We start from the raw sequence: 23,398 nt of genomic DNA on the forward strand, positions 1-23,398 counted from the left end.
TTGGAAAATAACGAAACATAGAGGATACTGCCATCTGAGAGCCTCAGGAACATGCTGGCAAATAATGAAAGTGACTTCTCTCAAATTACGTCTCTGGAGGGAGCTGAAAGAAAGACTTCCCTCTGGGTGCGCTCTTTACCATTACAACCCAGGCTCCATATTAACTGATGTTGGCCGTGGAGGACTTTTCCTACCTCCCGGAGAGGCAGTATTTTATTTTACTTTGTAACATTTCCCTTGACTGGAAAATGAGAATGTTTTCCTGGTGGTGGTTGTTGTTGTTACTTTTACAGTGGACTGCCAAGCTAATTTAGGAACTTCTCCACGGGGTGGCCCCTACACAGGATATCAGACACCACACATTGAAGACACGCACAAACTACACCACAACAATAGAGCCCAAATGTGTCTAAGACAAATGTATAACAATGTATCTTTTAGCAGAGAGACTCATACTTTATTTTGACAAATTCAAGATAGAAAAATATCATAAAGTGAATATAGCAGTTGCTGTTTTTGTCACAGGGTCTGGGATGTGCAGGGTGACTCGGGAGAGCCGGCTTAACTGGATGGTCTCACTTCTGCTTGGGCTTCAGTGAACACCGAATTATTTCTCAGCCTTTGCATTTGCTTGAAAGAATACAGGACGCAGTAAGACTGGCTTCTCAAAAGGTTATGACATTCAATAATAGATATTATGAAGCAATGAACCCAAACCACCTTTAAAATATTTTTATAATTACTAAAAGCCAACTTCGACCTTCGGGTTTGAAGCTATGAACTCATGTATTCAAAACAGCTTTAACATTTTCTACCAATATATAATAGAGTAACAGAGCACTTAATTGTTTTTTTGAGTGAAGAAAAATGAGAGTAAACCTGATATTTCAGATGACTATAAACAGTAAACGTCAACTCAATATATACGTGTGTATATATGTACGTATACGTGTATACGCACGTATATATGCATGTGCATAATAACTTCAGTAATATACTCTTGCTCAGCTGGCCATGAACACTGCAGTTCTATCACTGAAGATGTATCCCCGTATGTCCTCTTTGAGCTTATTAAGTGCTGTCATCCTGTCTACACTCCATCTCTGGAGGGGGTGGGTTGAGGAACTCCTAGTGCATGCCGCCCTTCGGTTATGGTTATAAAGACAGAAAATTCACGTGCAGCCTGCACTGAACATATCCCTTCTGCCGCTGAGACCGCCGCCTCACTTTGTTCAGCACCTTCACATTCCTTTGTCTCTGTGATGCCTCAGGTAAACTCAGGCTAAATAATTCACGCAGCTGCTAATTCTGTTGCTGCCAGTGCGTTTCAGCTTCTTTCTTTGCTTCCCTTCCCCACTCCTCAAAGAATAAAACTGTGCGGCCCCTCATTAAAATATGGTATCTCGAACATACAAAATAAGCGTATGTACATATATACATACATGCGTTTCCTTTTCAAGGACTGGGTAACTCCTCATTTTCTATCAAGTAATCCTTCTTCATATACTTGGTTCCCCTGACTAACCGCCACACTTCGAGGTAAGCATCCTTCAGTGACCTCTTGCTCACTTCCTCCGGGCCGCGTGTGATCTGCGAACTCCCAGCCACCAGCGGGACTCCTCTGGGGCCACCCCTTGCCTCTGGCCCACTCTTCTGAGTGGAGCCACCTGCTGCCTTGCCCCCTTCTGACCCTCCATTTCCATCCTCCGCGGGCAGCTCCTCCATGACGAATGGCAGCTGATCTCCACTTGGCTGTGCCTCCTCTCCCCCGGGCCGCGTCTCTAGGTCCTCGTAGTTGCTTTGCTTTCTGGTCTCCAAGAATTTGGCCACACAGTAAATGATGGAGCCCAGGGTGTTCACCACCACGCCGGCAATGAACAGAGAGGTGGGCTCCACGTCGCTGAAGGCCACCATGCCCACTGTGATGGTGGCGATGCTCTTCACCACGCCCACGAAGCTAGTGGTCACCGCCGAGTTGATGTAGGTGCAGTGCAGCGTGGTGAAGTTCATGGCACAGCCGATCAAGATGCAGGCCGCGAAGATGCAGACCATGGTCGGGTCCTTCCAGCCGGGGAAGGTCCAGGCGCGGATGGAATCGGTGCTGGCGAAGGAGCAGACAACCAGCAGTGGGGTGGCGGACACAGCGATGACGTACTGCGCGGTGAGCGGCCCGTGCTCCGTGTCGGCGCTGGCCTTCTGGATGAGCACCAGATAGGCTGCGTGCACCAGGACTGCCAGCACGCCCGTTACGTACCCGATGGGGTCGCCCGTCAGGTCGCCGGCTCCTGGAGCGCCCCAGAGAACCACGGAGCCAGGGCAGGAAGGAAAAAGAGAAGACACCGGGTTGGCGCGGGTGGGTATTCACTGGGGCAATAGGGTGGAGAGTGGATAGAGTTCGCGTCCCAGGTCTGCCCACGGGCATAAATCGGAGAGGCCAGGCTCAGCCAATGCCCAGTTCCAAGCGTGAGCGGAGGCGCCTTCCTGCATATCCCGGGCGGGGGGGGGGGGGCACCCTGTCTAGTTCTGTGCACGACAAAGGACCGGGAGGGAGCAGATACCCTCGGGGTAGGCACGGAGGTCACCCAGGAACGTCGTACGCTGCCCCCGGTCTGTTGGGCCGCGGAAGGAAGACGGATCCCCAGCCAGTGTCTTCTAACCCCAGGCGGGCTGGTCGCCGAGCGAACGCCTCCCTCTCGACCTCCGTGTGAAGGTTCCCGGTTCCCGCCGGCTCCCACCCGGCTCAGTCCTTCAAGCTCGGCCCTCACGTGGGTCTTAATCCACCCACCCCCGCCCCCACCCCTCCTCGCGCCGGGAGCGCCTCGCGCGGGGCCAGAGACCCTAAACTAGCTCAGACTGCTCAAGCTTGGTTTCCATCGTCCCCCGCCCCCCACCACTCCAGCCCCGCGTGACCCAGGGAAGTTCACCGCCCCCGCCTCCTGCAAACCCATTCTGCCCCGGCTCCGGCGGCTCTCGACCCTTCCCGGAGGAAGGAAGGGGTGCGAGGCGGAGGAGAGGGGAGGGTGGAGAGGGGAGGCGGTGAGCTGGGAAAGCGGAGAGGACGATAGCTAGTTAGGCAGGGGAGGGGGTCGGAAGCCAGGACTGGGGGGAGGGGTACGCTCTGAAGGAGGAAGTCGGAGCGCCGGGAAAGGCTCGGCGGGGTCCCAGAAGTCCCGTGCGCGAGCCGAGCAACCACATTCAAAGTCTCTCTCTGCCTCGGTCTCCCCACTGGAAGTGGGGGCCTGGCACTAAGCGATCCTCGTAGCCTCGGTCCGGTGGGGTAGGGTGGGCCGGGGGCGGGCGGGGGTCGGGCTCACCTGCCAGGGCGGCGCCGCAGGTGGTGATGAGCACCGCGGCGAGCACCCCGGGCGAGGGCGCGCCGTTCTTGAGCACCAGGACGCCGATGAGCATGGTGACCAGGGGCAGGCAGCGCTTGAAGACCACGTACATGGGCAGGCTGAGGCCGCGCAGGGACCAGAGCGTGAGGCTCGACTGCAGCGTGGAGAGCACGGCGACCCCCGCGAAGGAGCGCGCCAGACTCCAGCCGAAGGGGGGCACGGCGATGAGCCCGAGGCGCCGCAGCAGCTCCAGGCTCAGCGCCGCCGTGGAGCTGGTCAGGCACTGCACCAGGGTCAGGAAGGAGAACTGGTAGCGGCTGATGAGGAACTTGAGCAGGATGTTGAGGGAGCCCGAGAAGACCCCGTGCGCGATGGCCACCGAGATGCCCAGCACGCGGCCCCGGCAGAGCTGCCGCATCGCGCCTGCCGCGCCGCACCCGGCGGTGGCGGAGCTCCGGGACCTGCGGAAGGAGAGCGGAGAAGAGAGCCGGGAGCAGCGGAGCGAGGGCGGCGGGGGTGCCCGCCCAACGCCGCGGCCAAGGGCAGGGGGCGCCGGCTCCCCGCAGAGGGTAGCTCCAGCCAGGCGTCCTCGCCGCTCCACCGCTCCGCGTCCGACTGCCCCGCAGCTCCCGGGAGGCAGTGACGGGGGCGGGGGACTCCGAAAAGTGGCAGGGGTGGGGGGGCTGGTCTGAGAGGAGTGGCGGGAACCCTAGCGACAGCGATTTGTAAGTATGTGACGAGCTGCAATGGGTTGTGTCCCGCGCGGTTTCACAGTCAGGGCGGACGCTCTGCGCCTGGAAGCCCCCGCCGCTGCCGCACGCGGGACCGGACTCGCACCTCTCGGGCACCCCAGCGCCCACCCCTGGGCGCCGCCCCCCCCCGCCCCGCCTCCGCAAAAGCCAGAGGCTCCCGCTCGCCTCTTCTTTCCAGCCCCGAACCCAGGAGCGCGGGTTGGGGGATCCCGGGCACAGCCAAGGAAGATTTTAGAAACAACAGCCCTCCAGGGTCGAGCACTGTTTTCGAGAACCGCAACAAGTGACAGCACCCCCAGCAACCCTCCCCCGTCCCCACACCCGCAGCTTCAGCCGCTTTTCTATCCACGGTCCCTCCCGGCGCAGCCGCCGGACCATGTCCAACTGTCGGCCAGGAAATGGAAAAAAGTCGGTGCCAGCTGGCTGCGGGGCTTCCCGGTGCTCGGGCGCCAACGCCCCCACATTGAAGGAACCCACGGCCCCAGGACGCCGCCCCGGAGTGCTTTAGGGCGCTAGGGCTGGCTTCTTCCCGGCGCGGGCAACGCGCTCCCCAGTCAGTGCGCCTTCCAGGGAGGGACCTGGGATTACTCCAGTGGCTCGGGCGGGGGGAGGTTTTTTTTTGTTTTTTGTTTTTGTTTTTTTTTTTTTTTTTTTTTTTTTTTTTTTTTTAGGGGGGAGGGTCCGTGGCCTCGCCGGGCTGCGTAGCCTGGGGGCGGAGGCAAGGGCACACGTTCCAAGTGGGGCAAAGCCGTGAAATGAGCGTAAAAGCAGAAACTAAGTCTCGGGAGGGAGAACCATCCACTGTTTTGGTGGATCGCGGGGGCGACGGTGCCCCAGGGTGGGCGGGAGCCACTGGCCTCGCTCGGAGGTGGAGGGGGTGTGTTGGCAGGGGAGAGAGGGCGTAGCGGGGGCAGGAACCCAGGACCAAGACAGAGCCGAGACTGGACGTAGCTTTCTCTGGATCCCCGGGAACCGAACGCAGCCTAGCGGGTAGTCATTGACTGACTGCTTTGGAGAGCAGGACAACCCCTACCTCCTACCTCCCCCACCGCCGGCCAGGGCAGGTCGGCTTCCCGGCAGGACTTGAGAACTATTTACTTGTCTCGTCCGGCCGGAAGAAAAAGGGAATTCTCAATTACTGCGGGTACAAAGCTTCTGTGACCCTTTGATCTGAATTTCGCTCCCTTGAAAGTAACTCCTAGACCCGGAAACTCAGGAGCGGCAAAGGGGTTCGCTCAGCCCAGATCACAGCCAACAGCCAGGCACAGTTTTCGCGCTGCTTAAAAATTATGGACTTGGCTAGGGTTTGGGAGCGAGGAAGAGAGCTCCAAATTGCTTCGAACCACCTCTCCCTTTCGTTCACTTTTCTTATCCACCCACCTGCAGCAGGATCCCAACCTCCTAACCCTGAACTGCTGCACGAACTAATATGCACGAACCATTTCCTTGGTGATTCTTTCTTCTCCTCCACACTTCCACCTCTGTGCTGAAGGAGACACTTCCAGCCCAGATGTTGAAGCCGCGACAATTTTTACCAGAGCAGAAAAATAATTTACATCGGGTATTGGCAGCACTTATTCTGGGCCAGCTTTCCAGGAGCTGGGAGCTCACTTGGGTGGGAGAGACCTAGGTCTCAACCAGTCCTCCAGCTCACGTGCCCAGCGCCTGGTAGGGCCACTTTCCCGCCCCCCCCCCTCAAGTGGACACTCAAGAAAATGCTTACAAATGGCTCAGTGTGTCAACTTTCCAGGAATACCTCTGGAAAGCAATGTACTGAAACCTATGCTTCCGGTTCCCTGGGAAATTCTTTGTTTCTGTTGCTAATAGCTATGGTTACACACTAGTGGCTGCTTCACGGATTCTGTTTTTCATGGGATGTTCTTTTCTTGAGGAAATCGGGTCTGAAGCGAGGGACCCCATGTGTGTAGTATAAGCATATATACAAAGCATACAAAGTATACTCAGATTAAAAAAAAAATTTGAAGATTAACTCTTTTTTTTTTAAGTTTTTTTTTTTTTAACGTTTATTTATTTTTGAGACAGAGAGAGACAGAGCATGAACGGGGGAGGGTCAGAGAGAGGGAGACACAGAATCTGAACAGGCTCCAGGCTCTGAGCTGTCAGCACAGAGCCCGACACGGGGCTCGAACTCACGGACCGCGAGATCATGACCCGAGCCAAAGTAGGCCGCTCAACCGACTGAGCCACCCAGGCGCCCCAAAGATTAACTCTTTAAAGAAATCAGCAAATACCAGATCTCTGCTTCTGGGGACCATTCCAATTAAAGGATGGTTTCTTTAAGCCATCTTAAGTGAACATAATAAAGACCTGTCTGCGTAGACCTAGTTTGGGAATGATTCATTTCTGCCAGCAATTATAATTGCTTCCATTTGTGATACTAACATTAGGTAAAAGATTTGGGGCTGATTCAGCTATCTCACCCTTCTCATTTAGGCAAGAAAATTTTGCTTAATATTTGAAACCTACATTGGCATGAAACAGTTCATTTTCTCCACTTTATTGCATATAATTCTTTTCCATTAGGCCTTTCATTTAAAAAAAATTAATACCATCAGCCACACCAATTACTAGATATCTCCTAAAGAAAAATGGGAAAAACAAGAATACTATGTTTAGCAAGGTTAATTGAACAAGAATGTAGATCTGAAGGTCAAAAAGCTATTTGACCTACTGGTACCAAGGGTCTAGACTCAAGCTCCATTATCTTTGGAGCTACCTAATACATACTGATGGCATTAAATAAATCCTTCAGTTCATTCACTTGGCAAACATGCAGAGCAAGTATTTTGGGCCAGGCACTTGGTTAGCCACAGAGGATTCAAAGATGAGCGCTCATCTTAGTTCTCAGGAATTCGCAGGTGCAGGTGATACGCAGAGGCAACACAATGATGCGTATGCAACAGTGGGGTCATGTGGCAGAAACAAGAGACCGCTAAGGAGGGAAATAATATCAGCTTTAGAAGGGGGTATCGGGGCGCCTGGGTGGCGCAGTCGGTTACGCGTCCGACTTCAGCCAGGTCACAATCTCGCGGTCCGTGAGTTCGAGCCCCGCGTCGGGCTCTGGGCTGATGGCTCGGAGCCTGGAGCCTGTTTCCGATTCTGTGTCTCCCTCTCTCTCTGCCCCTCCCCCGTTCATGCTCTGTCTCTCTCTGTCCCAAAAATAAATAAACATTGAAAAAAAAAAAAAAAAGAAGGGGGTATCAGAGAAGACTTCCTGGAGGAGGAAATATGTTCTTATTTCATTATTTTTAATTGTAAAAGTAACCCATTCTCAGGACGCCTGGGTGACTCAGTCGGTTAAAGCATCAGACTCTTGATTTTCGCTCAGGTCATGATCTCACAATTCGTGAGATCGAGCTCCACTCAGAGCCTGCTTGCGATTCTCTCTCTCCCTCTCTCTCTTCTCCTCCCCTGTGCACCTTCTCTCTCTCAAAATAAATAAATAAATTTTTAAAAAGTAACCCATTCACATTATAGTATGTAAAAGGAAAACAAACTTTATAACAATAACTAAACATGCTATCTTCAATATTCCCCACCACCAACCCCACACCAACCCCACTGCACAGAGCTGGGGGGGTACTGGTGTAAACCTTTAAGTTTTTTATGTATATATATTTACACAAACAGAATCCCCTTTTAAAAAATAATAAAATTAGGACTTTTACATATTTGTCTATAATTTGCTATTTTAAAAAGCATATTGTGGGGCACCTGGGTGGCTCAGTTGGTTAAGCATCCTACTTCGGTTCAGGGCATGATCTCGAGGTTCATGAGTTCGAGCCCCACATCGGGCTCTGTGCTGAGAGCTCAGAGCCTGGAGCCTGCTTCGGAATCTGTGTCTCCCTCTCTCTCTCTGCCCCTCCCCCGCTCACTCGTGTGCGTTCTCTCTCTCCTCTCAAAAATAAACATTAAAAAAAATATTTTAAGATATTGTGATAACAAGCCCCTAAGATCTCTGCTTCCTCATATTCACACCTTTGGTTAACCCTCTTACTTTTTACCAGGGCTGGTCTGTGTGACCAATAGGACACAGCAGAAATGATGGTGTCACTCCCCGAGGCTCGGTTATAAAAGACTGAAGCTTCTGTCTTGAATTTTCTTTCTCTTTTATCATTCAGTCTGGAGGAAGCCAGATGCCATGTTATAGGGACACTCAGGCCACCTGTGGAGGGTCCCACCTGGTGAGTATGTGAGGCCTGCTAACGACCAGGTTGATCCAGGTTGATCCTTCAGCCTCTATTGAGCTTCTGATACCTGCAGACCCAGGTGACAGCTTAACTGCACTGTCCTGAGACATTCTGAGCCAGAACAACTCAGCTAAGCTACGCTTGGATTCCTGACCTATAGAAATTCTAAGATAAATAAATGTTTGTTTTAAGCTGCTATGTTTTGGGGTGATCTGTTACACAGAAATAGATAACTAATACACATATCAATAGCAGGGTGTCTTTCCATAGTTCTGTCTTATTCTTTTAAATGACTGTTCTATAGTATAACCTTTCCTCTGTAGACAGGCATCTAGATTTTACCCAACAATGATGTAATAATGGATACCCTTGGACATTTGTTCTTACATACTCTGTTAGTATTTGGGGTGTCAGGGTACAGACAGGGAATCCTAGGACTGGAACAGCTGAGTTTGTAACTTAAAATCTTTATTGCCATCCAAAATCTATAAAGAACTTATTAAACTCAACGCCCCAAAAGCAAATAATCCAGTTAAGAAATGGGCAGAAGACATGAATAGACATCTTCCCAAAGAAGAAATCCAGATGGCTAATAGACACATGAAAGATGCTCAACATCACTCATCCTCAGGGAAATACAAATCAAAACCACAAGGAGATACCACCTCACACCTGTTAGAATGGCTACAATTAACAACACAAGAAACAACAAGTGTTGGTAAGGATGCAGAGAAAGGGGAACCCTCTTGCATTGTTGGTGGGAATGCAAACTGGTGCAGCTGCTCTGGAAAACTGTGTGGAGGTTCCTCGAAAAGTTAAAAATAGAACTAACCTATGATCCAGCAATTGCACTGCTAGATATTTACTGAAAGGATACAAAAATGCAGATTCGAAGGGTACGTGCACCCCAGTGTTTATAGCAGCATTATCAACAATAGCCAGGGCGCCTGGGTGGCTCAGTCGGTTAAGCATCCAGCTTCCGCTCAGGTCATGATCTCACAGTTAGTTGAGTTCAAGCCATGCGACGACGAGCTCTGTGCCGGAAACTGCTTCAGATGCTATGTCTCCCTCTCTTTCTGTCCCTCTCCCACTCGCACTGTCTCTCTCTCTCTCTCTCTCTCTCTCTCTCTCTCTCTCTCTCTCAAAAGTAAACAAACATTGGGGTGCCTGGGTGGCTCAGTCAGTTGAGCGTCCAGCTTCGGCTCAGGTCATGAACTCACAGTTTGTGGGTTCGAGCCCTGCATCCGGCTCTGTGCTGACAGCTTAGAGCCTGGAGCCTGCTTCGAATTCTGTGTCTCCCTCTCTCTCTGCTCCTCCCCCACTCATGCTCTCTCTCCTTCAAAAATAAATAAAAGCATTAAAAAAAATACAAAAATAAACAAACACAATAGCCAAACTATGGAGAGAGTCCAAATGTCCACCGACTGATGAATGGATAAAGATGTGGCATATATACCCACAATGGAATATTTCTCAGCCATCAAAAGGAATGAAATCTTGCCATTTGCGATGATGCGGATGGAGCTAGAGGATATTACGCTCAGTGAAATAAGTCAGACAGAGAATGACAAATACCATATGATTTCACCCATATGTGGAATTTAGGACACAAAACAGATGAACATATAGGAAGAAGGGAGAAAAAGAAAGAGAGAGAAACAAACCATAAGAGCCTCTTCACGATAGAGAACCGAGGGTTGATGGGGGGGGGGTGGATGGGCTAAATGGGTGTGGGGCATTAAGGAAGGCATTTGTGTTGAGCACTGGATGTCATATTAAGTGATGAATTACTAAAATCTACTCCTGAAAAGAATATTACACTATGTTAACTAACTAGAATTTAAGTAAAAAACTTGAGAAAAATTAAATTTTTTATTGCCAAATTGCCTTCCAAAAAGGTATGTAACAGTGCTCTCACTTTCACTAATATTGGATATTAGCAATATTTTATTGTTTGCCAAACTGATAAGCAAAAAAATAGAATCAAATCTTTTAATTTGCATTTCTTTATCATCAAATTAGACAAAGTTTGGGTATTTTTTTTAAATTGTATTAAACATTTGCATTTTTACATCTGTCAATTATCTATTGATATCCTTTGTCCACTTTTACGTTTGGCTGTCTCAGTGAGTTTTGAGAGCTCTTTAAATTGTGGATATTAAACCATTTGTTACATATGTTACAAATACACCTTCTACTGTGTCTTCTTTTAGCTTTGCTAATGGTGTGTTTTGTTATTTTAATTTTTGTATGTTATCAGTCCTTTTCTTTAGTCATTTCACATGACTTTCAAATGATGGATAAGAATTTGTCAAACCAATATATACCTAAAAATTAATGTAATATCACGTATCAACTATAATAAAAAATGATTCACTGAGCCAAGAACAAGGCAATCCAGGCACATGGACTGCCTTGAACAAAGGCAGAAATGAAAACTTGCATTATTTATTCAGGGGAGCCTGTGAGCACATGGGTGTGGAGCACAAAGTTGGTGACCACAAGGACAGATGCGATGCTGCAGAAGGGCAGGGGCCAGCCCCAAAGGACCACAGTCTGATGAGTGAGCTTGAACTTTTTCCTGAGGGTAATCCTATAGGCAGAGAAGGTTTTACACTCCGATTGATGTCATCAGATTGCATTTCTAGATCCATCTCCAGCAGCTGTGTTGGGGAGGATTGCTCCAAGGGCACAAAACTAGAAACAGATACCTCATTTGGGAAGGGATTGGATCATCTGCTGGGGTTGTCCAGAGAAAACTTAACAATGGCATGAACCGGGGCAGCAGTGGTTGGATTGAAGGCCGGGGACAGAATGGAGAAGTATTTTAGGGGAGAAAAGGGACAGGACTTATGTGATGCATCTTCGAGTGGAGAGGTGGGAAAAAGGGAAGGCACAAGAATGGGATTTAGGTCTTTAGTTTGAGCGCCTGGGTGGAGAGTATTGGCACATGGGAAAGCATGTGCCAGAGGAGCCCATTAATGAGAAAGTTGGGTTTGGTTAGAAGAAACTGAGCTGTGGGGAGACCTGGCTGGGGGAGGCAGGAGACACAGACTTCAGCATATCTCTGAAGCAAAAAAATATTTAAGTGGATTATCTCACCCAACAAGAGGCCTGCTAAGAAATCATTGAGTTCATTTTGGGAGAAGCCAAAGGATAGCCAAGTTGGTCAGTTAAAAAGTGGCATGGGCAGAAGAGACAGTAGGCTCTCAGCCTGGATGTCCCTGGGGGTGACATACCTTGGTAGGGTCACTCCAGACCCTGGGGCAGCTTCTTAGCAATTTCGACTTGGAAAACTCCATTTTGTCGCTTCTCTCAGGAATGATCAAGAGCTAGTCACCAGAGAGTTCCACACGTTTACTACTTCTCTGTGGGCCAATTTCTGTTATTCCTTGGAAAGGAAGGCTAGGTGGCAGGACCATGGTTCGGATCTAGTCAGAGCAAGTTTCACATTCCAGCTTCATACCTGTTGGCTCTTAGGACTCCTGAGGGCCTTCATTTCTTTGTCTGGAAAACTGGGAGGGCTTCCTTTCAGGGACATTATAAAAATCAAAGAAATAACACAGAAATCATCTCACATTGTGCCCAGATCAGATCACAGAAGAAGTTGGGGAGGCAGGAGGGATGAAAGCTAAGAGCTCAACAGCTAAGACACAAATGCTGTCCAGATACTGCCCGGCTTGTGAACTACCAAGAAGTTAAAAATCTTGGGAATTCTCTTTCAGGAGAGAATCCAGCCCCTTTCCTTCTAGTTTTCCGATCTTAGCTCCAGGACACCCACTGGATAAACCCAAACTCTCTCAAATTGTGAGACTCTAAGAATCTGAGTTCAGTATTACAGAGTTACTGTTCCACACAACTCTAACATCCTACAAATTGAGGGGGAAAGATCAAGAGAGATGGTAGTTTTTAAATCACAAGTATCTGCTTCAAAAGATACATGACAGATTATTTTAATAAACTCTCTCGCATTCTACAAGGAAAATAAATAAGTAATTTATTTCATTGTAAACATAAATTCACATAGTAAATGTGATCTGGTTAGGTGTTTTTAAAGGTCTATTTAAAATTTGGCTGATACAGAGAACACCCACAGTGAACCTGCTTTTACTGAACTGTACTTAGTGTGATGTCACTAGTTCTGGAGGGAAGCGAGAAACAGATTGACGAGCCTCATCATCGCGACAGCTCTAAGGATGTGTCTGAGCTCCTTGTTCCTTACATTGTATTCATGTTAAGAAAGCAGTGTCCTCGTTAGGGGGCTTCTCAAAAACAATTTAAGACTAAAAAGAGTTGGGATGCCTGGGTGGCTCAGCTGGTTAAGCTTTCGACTCTTGATTTCGGCTCAGGTCATGATCTCAAGGTCGTGAGACAGAGCCCAGAGTCGAGCTCTGCACTCTCAGCATGGAGCCTGCTTGGGATTCTGTCTCTCCCTCTCTCTCTGCTCCTCCCCTGCTCACGTGCTCTCTCTCTCTCTCTCAAATAAATAAATAAATAAATAAATAAATAAATAAATAAATAAATAAAACATGTAAAAAAAAGTTGTACTTTTCCCCCAGACCATTAATTCATTTAACAAATATTTACAGAGCACCTTCTAGGTACCAGGCATGGTACTAGGATGAAGTCCTTGCCTTAGGTCTTGGGCACTGAACTGTGTACTCAACCAGGCTTCCTATTTATGTTTCTAGGAACAACTTTCTTTCTTTCTTTCTTTTCTTTTTTCTTTTCTTTTCTTTTTTCTTTTCTTTCTTTCTTCTTCCTTCCTTTTCTTTCTTTCTTTTTCTTTCTTTCTTTTCTTTCTTTCTTTCTCTTTTTTTCTTTTTAATGTTTATTTATTTATTTTGAGAGAAAGAGATAGAGAGCTAGCAGGGGAGGGGCAGAGCAGAGACAGAATCCCAAGCAGGCTCTACACCATTAGCGAGGAACCCGGGGCAGGGTTCAAACTCATGAACTGGGAGATCATGACCCCAGCTGAAATCAAGACACACTTAACTGACTGAGCCACCCAGGTGCTCCAAGGAGCAACTTTCTAAAGCACTTTGAGGCATAGATTTTAAAAAGATTTTTTTTTAATGTTTATTTATTTTTGAGAGAGAGAAAGAGACAGAGAGTGAACGGAGGAGGGGCAGAGAGAGAGGGAGACACAGAATCTGAAGCAGGCTCCAGGCTCTCAGCTGTCAGCACACAGCCCCATGTGGGGCTCAAACTCACAGACTGTGAGATCATGACCTAAACCGAAGTCAGATGCTTAACTGACTGAGCCACCCAGGCTCCCCAAGGCATAAATTTTTAAGCTCCACTCATGGCTTCACTTTATGTCTCCTTTTCTTCTATCTTTTGTGTCATCTTCTTTTTGTATGTTGTAAGCTGTCATTTTTTTTCTGGAACAAGTAAATGTGCAATGTAAATATGTTAATTAGGAAATATACATAGGTTCTAATTTATTTTTGTTGTGATTACTGCAAGTATATTTTGCTTTTTAAAAATCCTCAGTGAGGTGCCTGGGTGGCTCAGTGGGTTGGGCTTTGACTGCTGCTCAGGTCATGATCTCATAGTTGTGAGTTCGAACCCTGCATCAGGCTCTGTGCTGACTGCTCAGAGCCTGGAGCCGGCTTGGGATTCTGTCTTGCTCTCTCTGCCCCTCCCCTGCTTGTGCTCTCTCAAAAATGAATAAACATTAAAAAAATTAAGAATCCTCAAAACCTTGTTAAAAATTTAATGACAAAATATCATATTATATAGTTGCTTGTTTTACCAATTTTTCCCTTTCCACACATTTTGTTTTTACAGGTCATCTGCACTTAGGGATTTTTCAAGGAGATTTAGGGCGGTACTAAGGAGGGTTTATAGTATTACCTAGGGCTACTTTCAAGGGCAACTGCTTGAAACTTATTAGAACCTAACACTTTTTTCCCAGTGACCAATTTTTTAAAAAATTTGATGGTAGAAAAGCAGGAAACAGAAATATACAGCAAAGCTTATATTACCTAAAAAGATGTGAATAAATATAAAAAACATGTAAGCTCTTAACTCATAGCATTCCATGTTCTTAAAGCATGCCTCCCATCCTTGAGACAGTCTCATTCAGTCTCTATGTCAAGAACACAGTAGACACTCAATAAATATTGCTGAATAAATCAAATCTATATTAGAGCCCTGTTACTGAACCATAGATACCTCTATATTACATATAGCACTATATTCATATGTATACTATGTTAGAAAAAGCAACCTTGATAGGATGTCATAAAATCATAAGTAATCAAGAGATGTAGTTTATTTTGATTTTTACCAACAGCAGTGATTATATTTTACATCAAAAGTGGCAAATTAAAAATGAAATATATCACTAACAATATAATCTACAGATCTCCCATATTTTAATCCACTTTATAACACAGAGATTACACTTTAATGGATACTACAAGATATTGCATCACATCAATTATTTCTTAGGATTTTAAGAAATATGGCTTATGTACCAGGCTTATATGGTGAACCAAAGTCTTTATCAGCTGCCTCAAAACTGATTCCAGGGTCAATTTTTAAAATTTGAAATCTGCATAGCATATAAAAGCATATCTATGTCATTAATAGTTCATTTATTCCCTGTTAAGTAGTTCTCAGATAATCTCCTTTGTTTCTGACTGGAGGAGTGTATCTCAAGCAGGCATAGTAAGGCAAACAGGATCATATATCTTTATCGTTTCATCCCAAGCACAATCAGCCACCTAGAAAACAAAAAGTAAGAAGAAATCTTGCCATTTGCAACAACGTGGATAGAACTGGAGGGTATTATGCTAAGTGAAATAGGTCAGAGAAATCATTTGATTTCACTCATATGTGGAATCTGAGAAACGTAACAGATGATCATAAGGGAAGGGTAGGAAAAATAAGATAAAAACAGAGAGGGAGGCAAACCATAAGAGACTCTTAAATACAGAGGACAAACTGAGGGTCGATGGGGGTGAGGAAAATGGGTGATGGGCACTGAAGAGGGCACTTGTTGGGATGAGCACTGGGTGTTGTATATAAGTGATGAATCACTGGAATCTACTCCTGAAGCCAAGACTACACTGTATGTTAGCTGACTTGAGAATAAATTTAAAAAAATGAAAAAAAGAAAGAAAAGAAACATAATCTACAAATGTTCCAGATAGGCAGCAAATGCGGAAGTCATTTAAAGTGGGAGTAGATTCACCCACTGGTAACCATTATTTTAAATAGGAAGGTCTATTTTCCCTTTTTCAGATACACTTCACGGATTGTTTCCAATTGATAGAATTTGCCTGTAAGGATTTCCTGTCCCCTATGACCTTACCTGGGCCCCACCTCACCTCCGAACCAAATAATCCCCTCTGTGTCCCAAGGTAAATGTTGAAAAAACCCACTCGTAAACTGGGAACCAAAGCACCATGCTAGGTATTATGGGGATAGAAAGGAGATAAAGTATGGCTCTTGCCTTCACAGAATGGTTCACACAAGACCCAAAGTGGGAAGTCCTCTAATAGAGACTCTCAGAGGAGGAACTATCTTAATCCAAGTGGGGTGGTGTCAGAAGACTTCACAAATGCTGTGGCATTCACACTGGCCCTCTTTAGGGGCAGACATGGGAGACAAGGAAATTTAGGTCTAAAAAAACATAAAAACATGAAGAGAAGAAAGTCCATGGTGCTCAGGAACTGTGTTAAAAACCTTGTGAGTATCACAATGTATCAGAGTATAAGATTAACATACAAAATCAACCGTATTTCTATATACTAGCAGGGCAGAATTCAAAAATTCATTTGCAATAGTATCAAATAACAAAATACTACCACATTTAACAAAAGACGTGCAAAACAGCCACACTAAAAATGAAAACACTGCTAGGAGAAATTGAAGAAGGCCTAAATAAATGAGGAACTATGTTCATGGGTTCCATATCATTAACAATTTAATTCTACCCCCCCCAATAATTTGTAAATAATTCATTATCTCAGAAGGATTTTTTAATGAAAACGGACAAGATGAATTTTAAAGTTTATGTGGAAATGTAGAGGACCCAGAGCAGCCAAAAGAATCTTGAAAAAGAACAACAAAACTGTACTATTTACACTACCTGACTCAAGACTTACCATAAAATTATAGTAATCAGAACAGTGCAATATAGGTATAAGGATATACAAGTAGATCAAGGAACAGAAGAGAGTTCAGGAATAGACTCCAGACTTGGAAAATACCTTTTCAACCAATGTACCAAAACAATTCAATAGAGAAAGGAAAGTCGTTACAACTAACGGTGCTAGAACTGGATATCCATATGGGAAAAAAAAAAAAAAATGAACCTCAGCCCCAACTTCACACCATAAACAAAAAATAATTTCCAGTGGGTGGGCCATAAACCTAAACATAAAAGCTAAACATATAAACCTTTAAGAAGAAAACATAATATATATCATCATCATATATATATATATCTTATATATTCTAAAACAGGCAGAACTTAATCTAAGGTAAAAAAAAATAGGGTCATGTTTTGTTTTGTTTTGTTTTGTTTTGTTTTAGTTGGAGGTGGATATGGGGATAGGGAGAGACTGGAAAGAGATAAAAGGGAATTTTGGAGGAAGATGTAAATGTTCTCTATTGCACTGGGATGTAGATTACAGAGTGTATCTGTCAAAACATATATCTAAGACTTGTACATTTTGGTGTATATGAATGATACCTAGAAGTAGTAAGAATAATAATGGCAATAATAATAATAACTGAATGGGGATGGGACATGAGTAGTGGAATAAATAAAACAAGAATGTTGATCATCGTTATGCTGGGTAATGGAAGTCCATTATCCTATTCTGTTTACTTTTTAGGCACTTGAAATTTTTCACAATAAAAAAACAATACAAGAAAAAATGTAGACAGTGACATGAAGGATGAAGTGGCATGAGAGAGATTTTGACTAAAGGTATTTTCACTCAATTTCCCATCCTTTAATGGTTACAAAGGCTACAAGTTTCACAAGGGAACTCAAAGTCTTAGTGGACAGTCTAATCATCTGGCTGTCAACTGACTGCATCCAAGAACCCCTCAGATTAATCTGAATATATTAACTCCTTATCACTCAATAACAGTATTTTAGATCAGAATCCCAACTATAGAGAATAGTAGAGACCTTTTAGTCAAACTTTTTAATTTCAGCATTAAATACCAGACTCTTCAACATCTGGTTGCTACCTACTTCTTTTGTTTCTTATTGCAGAGCCTACAGTCAAGTCTGGGCCTCTTGTCCTTGTGCTCTTGTCCTTTTCCCAATCCCCTCCTGAGTAACCTCTCTTCTCCCTCTCCTTCTGTCTCCTCCTTGCCTTGTTCTGCCTGGAGATGATACCTCTCTTCTGAAGAATCATTTAAGCATCACTTTCTGTCATCCATAGCACCTGCACTATTCGGCTGTATGTATTTATTGCTATGTGTCTTCAGCTCTTTGAGGGCATAGATCATGTCTTGGTATAACAATAGTGACTCAATAGATACTAGCTCAAATAATGTATTTTACAGATTAAGATTATAGAGATTATCGTGTTCTCATGTTCATACTAGAGTAGCAGAGCTGGAACCAGAACCTCAATCAATGGAGTCTGTCCACTATAAACAGTGCTTCATAAAAGGCAAACTGACATTTCTTATCTGTCTAATCCTGCAATTATAAGTTTTTATATCATGGGATACAAAGATCATTATATTAATTTACCCCTATCTGATCTATGTATACTTTTTCAAGTGCTAGACCTTTCCATATGTTATTTACTCAACTTACAATAACTAAAAAATGTCAAGGCCAATGAATCAGTAAATGTTCACAAATCTATAAGTTAATTGGTATATCAAAAAGACCCCAAACTGCAATGATACAGAATTATGAATAGTTGATTCAAATTAATGCAAATAATATTTCTCCATTAACTGATTAATTAACCCCCAGCTACAAGTTTAAAAAAGCTTACAATAAAAAACAATACTGGGATGCCTGGGTGGCTGTGAGTTCAAGCCCAGCAATGGGCTCCACGCTGGGTGTGAAGTCTACTTAAAATAATGATAATAATAATAATAATAATAATAATAATAATAATGATGATGATGTAAGAAGAAAAGCACTTTACTAAACCAACAAAGAGGCTCCTGACTCTCTGAGGTAGGCAGGCACAGCAGATCTCCTGGTAAGGAAAGATGACGGTGTGGTTCCTGGCGGTGTGGGTAGGGCTCTCATTAATGACCACCACCACCTCAATGGCCTCTGGAGGCTCTCCTTCCCACTTAATTCTGTGACTGAGAGGAAACACAGGCTCTTTCTTAATGTCCCTGATTACCCATCTGAGGCCAGCCTGAAAGACATTAAAAAAAATACTTTGCTAAAAATAAGGGTTAACAAAAAGACCAAAAGATAGAAAAGTAGAACGAATGCCATGAAAATAAACAATCTGCTTTACAGGAAGAGACTGACTCATTCTTTAGCCGGTCACACAAAGTGAGGAATCTTTCCTAGCTCCTATCCTGCTTTTTCACGACAAAAGCCATCTTTCCCTCCCGTCTCCAGGAAGGCACTCTTGGCTATGATGACTCCTTCAAGGCCACACCCGGGATACAGAATGAGAAGAAGACGATAATAGGGTATCTCCTTTCTCATCTACTAAAGATCCTCTTTCTCAGTTTCAGTCTCGGATATGAGGACTCACTTCCTTGCCCATTACCTTGCTGTCAGGAAAACTGAAAGACGGCCATCAGCAAAAAGATTGCTAGGTGTTGTTTTGGGGAAATGCTGGCATTGTCCTAGGGCCCCACAGGATTCCTGATTCTCTAGGGGTCTATGCCTTTCACTGTCTTTGACTGGATTATTTTACAGCTCTGAAAGTCATAGAAAACTGATAGTAATCAAATGATTCTCATCCATTAAAGTTGCAAGTGAATGTTGTCCTGTGGACCTGCAACTGATGCTTCTTCCTACCCCCCAGAGTGAATTCCAACCATTACACTTTATTGCCCTGTGGGTATCGACCAGTTTTGCACCTATTAGTAGGTGCATCTCAGCATTCAGTGATTGTCTATATATGTCTGTTCTTTGGTTCTTCTGAGCTAGTTGTAAAATCTATCATGAGTTGCATAAATCTTTAACCCATGTTCATAATACATCTGTGTGAGAGTCATGATCGCTGTTTTGAAATTATTCTTTAACATGGCCACAGACAGGAATATAGCTTATTTGCCTCGACAGGGTAACCATTATTTATTTCTATAGAATGTAACGACCCTTGCTTTCTCACAGGAGATAACATGGTAACAGAAAAGCCATTTCATTAAAAGAACAAACATGAAATGAAAGAATAGGCAGATAATTATGCTAGAAAACAAAGCTAAGAATAATTGCTAAAATTGGGCATGAAATTGAGCTCTACATCTCCTGGCAGCAAAGGCAAAGAAAAAAAAAAAAAGCAAATGATAATGTCAGATATGCAGATATCATGATCATTTTACGAGTTCATTGGAGGAGATAAAATTTTTCCTACCACTTGACTGGCTATAAGAGAAATATATAACATGCTCCCATCACAAAAGTCATTCAGTGCCGAAAGAGTGGTTTTACAAAAAATACAAAGTCATTCTTCATATGGCTGTTTTTTCAAACATCTAACCCTGAAATAAGCCAAAAGCATTCTATTCAACTGTCGTTTTCTGGAAGTCTTTCTTTAGGGCAGTGGTTCTCAAGCTTTAGTGTGATAAAGCACACTAAATTATGTGGGAGACTTGTGAAAACACAGAGGGCTGGTCCCTATCCTCAAAGCACTGGTTCTCAAAGTGTGGTACTGGGGGTCAGCTTCATTGGTATCACCCAGGGCTGATGTACAGCCTGGGATTTCCAAATCAAGCTCACAGAGGGAATTTAGAGAGTCTGTAAATGCAACATTTTGTGTGTATATATATTTTGGTGGGAGGGTAGAAAGAATCAATCATTTTCTTCAGATTCTCAAAAGAAGTTAATCCAGAGCATTCCCCAGCTGAGTATTATAATCACCTAGGGAACATTCTAAAATGCAGCCAGAATGGAGAACCCCAGATAGAGAACGCCTGATGTATATCAATTTTCTTAACTGGGCTTTTGTCAAGTGCAGGAATTTTTTTGCTGCTGATTAAAAAAAAATCCCAAATTTAGTAGGATTCAAATATTCTTCTTCTTCTTCTTTTTTTTTTTTTTTTTTTTTAGTTATTTATTTTGAGAGAGACAGACAGACAGCATGAGTGAGCGAGCAGGGGAGGGGCAGAGAGAGAGGGAAAGAGAGAGAATCCCAAGCAGGCTCCACACTGTCAGCCTAGAGCCCGATTCAGGGCTCAAACCCATGAACCGTGAGATCATGACCTGCGTCGAAATCAAGAGTTAGATGCTTAACTGAGCAAGCCATCCAGGCGCCCCGGATTCAAATATTCTTGAGGGAAAATTTTCTTCCTTTCTTGAGAAAGAAAAAGTTCATCTGCCACTAATATAATGGAAAACATCTTGTGCCATATTTTCACATTTATTTACAATTTAAGGTTCAAAAAATAAAATAAAATAAAATAAAAAAATTAAAAAAATAAATAAAATTTAAGGTTCAAATCTGGTAGGTTGATATGTGGTAGGAAGATAGCGAATTGAGAGGAGAACTAAGGAAAAAGAAACACGACTAAACTATCTTTGAAGAAAAACACCAGCCCTCCCTGAAGCATTCCTACACCCAGAGTTTATGTAGCTTCGTGATCCTGTTCTGCATGAGCCAGAATCCAGAATTTCTACTTAAAAACATGAGAAAATTGTATTAATCATGTAAGCTATGGTTAAAACCAATATTTTTATTTATTTTATTTGATATTTGCACTCTGTTGAGGTTTTTTTTTTTTAAAGCTTATTTATTTTGAGAGAGAGAGAATGTGTGAGTGAGGAGGGCACAGACAGGGAGAGAGAGAATCCTAAGCAGGTTCCACGTCCAGTGCAGAACCTCAAGCCGGGCTTGATCCCATGAACCCTGAGATCATGACCTGAGTCGAAACCAAGAGTGGGACACTTAACCAACTGAGCCACCCAGACACCCCATCCTGTTGAGTTCTAAATGGACTGAAGTGGTTTAGAGATTAATGCACAGGATAAAATAAAATACAGATTTAGGGGGAAAAAGTCTGTTATAAAAGGGACAAATAGAGCAAAAGCTTTCAGGCATTAGAGCTGAACACATTACAACACTTGTACAATAAATCAGGCCCTGTTGCTTTATGATGACCAGGAAGAAAATGAAAGCATGCTGGGTAATACGGTTTCTGTTTTCTAACAACATTCACATACGGATGTAAACATTTTTGTGTAATTAAACCTGAAGAGGGTTTTCTTTTTTTAGTCAGCAATTATCTATCTTGACCAAATCTGTACTCCTTACGTTTTATATATGGTAAAACTAGTAAATCCTGTTGAATGAATGAATGAATGAATGAATGCATGTTTGAGCACTGGTTTTCCTCCTCCAAGGATTTTCTGGGGTAGGGTCTCATTCATGGGGAGGAGCACCTAGTCAGGTATGAGGTTAGAGATCTCAGTGAAGGCAATAGGTTGTATAGGTTTTACAGGATTTTTGAGTGTCATGAATATTATTTAAAGAGACTTCACACACAGCTTTCTTTTATGTCCCAGGAACTGTTCGTCAACTATTCCTCTGCATTACAAAGCCATAAAAAACATAATTCATATGTACATATATATATATATATATATATACACACACACACACACATATATATTCATTTATTTAACAAATATTTATTGAGCATGTCCTCCGTCAGAAGTATGCTGAGGACACTACAGTAAACAAGATGGTCCTGATCTCTGACTCCACAGATCTGGAGTCCAGCAGAGAAATGAATAAGTAAACAGACACTGACAATGCAGCGAGATGTGGGCAACGATAGAGGAATTATAGCGTCCAGGACAAGTAGGGAAGGGGTCACTATAACCAAATGTGAGGAAAGTGGATGTATTCAGGGAGAAACATCATCTAAGCTGCGGCTTCCAGGAGAAATGTGCCTCAGACAGACAGCATTTGTTGTTGCTATTGTTTGTGGGGGTAGGGACACACTGGAGAGAAGGGACGTGTTCTAGGCAGTGGAATAAATACAAATAAATGAAGGACTAAAAGTTCTAGCTTTAAGACAGCTAAATTGCATTGTAACTTCTCAGATGAAACTCTTAATCTTTTGAGATAGGCTTTTTTCTGACTCGTGTCTGACTCCCATCTAGGGTTTCATGAAGGCTGGCTGCCAAGGCCTATCTCGTTTGACCCTCTCCCCTGACGGTGAGTGTGTATGTGGACACCACGGGGTCGGAGCCTGCGGACTCAGCCCCTTCTGCCCAAGGATATTCAAGCGGAAAATTGATTCCTTAACCTGCAAGCCTCTACCGTAGTATGTGTCATCCCTAGGCTGTCTGAATTCCCTTTCATCTGACATCAAAATGCACATCTTCTTGTTAAAACTCAAAATTATAGTTATCAACGTTAGAGGAAAAGTAGTCTGTCAAAATGTTATATTTCTTTACTTAATGTGAAACTTGAAGACAGAATCTTATTCATCATTATTTTTAAAATCTTCTATCTTCTACATAATGAATAACTAATAGGATAAAGTTCCATATAAGTTATATTTTTAGGTATTTTATTTTCACTTTTGATAGCAAAACAAGTATTTCTAAGTTTGAGGAATAAGCACACTAATTAGAAATACGAATTTCCTGCTATGTCAATTCTTTAAACCATATAATGAAGGCTTCTTTAAAAATGGAATAGAAATGTATTATCAATATAGCCTATTAATTTCTAAATACAGCTATGGCATACACATCATGACAATGTCACACACAGAATGCTTGGGAGCAACTGTATTATACAAATATTTCAGCATTTCCTATGTGCAAAGTACTGGCTAGATTCTACAGCAGGCCCAAGGATATTAAATAAACAAATCCAGTCGATAGAAAGTTTATAATAAAAATATACCACTGGTGGATCAAATAAGACCTCTTATAGAACATCCAGAATAATAATGGTTA

At 43.8% G+C, this 23,398-nt stretch overlaps 2 protein-coding genes across 3 annotated transcripts in view; both read right to left on the minus strand.

The window, feature by feature from the left end:
• Nucleotides 1-455: 455 nt before the first annotated feature.
• On the minus strand, nt 456-3,815 carry SLC35D3 (solute carrier family 35 member D3). The gene is made up of 2 exons (XM_047102602.1): nt 3,315-3,815; nt 456-2,285 (listed from the first exon to the last, which is right to left on the minus strand). Exons 1-2 carry the CDS (start codon nt 3,751-3,753, stop codon nt 1,456-1,458), a joined length of 1,269 nt encoding a protein of 422 aa, XP_046958558.1. The 5' UTR covers nt 3,754-3,815; the 3' UTR covers nt 456-1,455.
• A 10,728-nt stretch (nt 3,816-14,543) lies between these two features.
• The window catches only part of PEX7 (peroxisomal biogenesis factor 7), a 77,930-nt gene continuing 69,075 nt past the window's right edge, over nt 14,544-23,398 (minus strand). For both annotated transcript variants that reach the window (XM_047102523.1, XM_047102522.1), the window contains one exon: nt 14,544-15,032. In XM_047102523.1, coding sequence (XP_046958479.1) covers nt 14,964-15,032 — 69 coding nt within the window. In that variant the 3' untranslated portion in view covers nt 14,544-14,963. The remainder of the gene's footprint in view (nt 15,033-23,398) is intronic.

Source organism: Lynx rufus, unplaced genomic scaffold, assembly GCF_022079265.1.
Source record: "Lynx rufus isolate CCGP_SWC_20201006 ecotype Redwood Valley unplaced genomic scaffold, mLynRuf1.p SCAF_6, whole genome shotgun sequence".
Lineage (NCBI taxonomy): Eukaryota > Metazoa > Chordata > Mammalia > Carnivora > Felidae > Lynx > Lynx rufus.

What these genes read in the sequence shown, in the direction of transcription:
- SLC35D3 (XM_047102602.1), bottom strand. Translation starts at nt 3,753, where the DNA reads ATGCGGCAGCTCTGCCGGGGCCGCGTGCTGGGCATCTCGGTGGCCATC. An exon ending in CTGCGGCGCCGCCCTGGCAG is followed by an intron (nt 2,286 to 3,314) that starts GTGAGCCCGACC and finishes GGGGCGCTCCAG; the next exon opens with GAGCCGGCGACCTGACGGGC.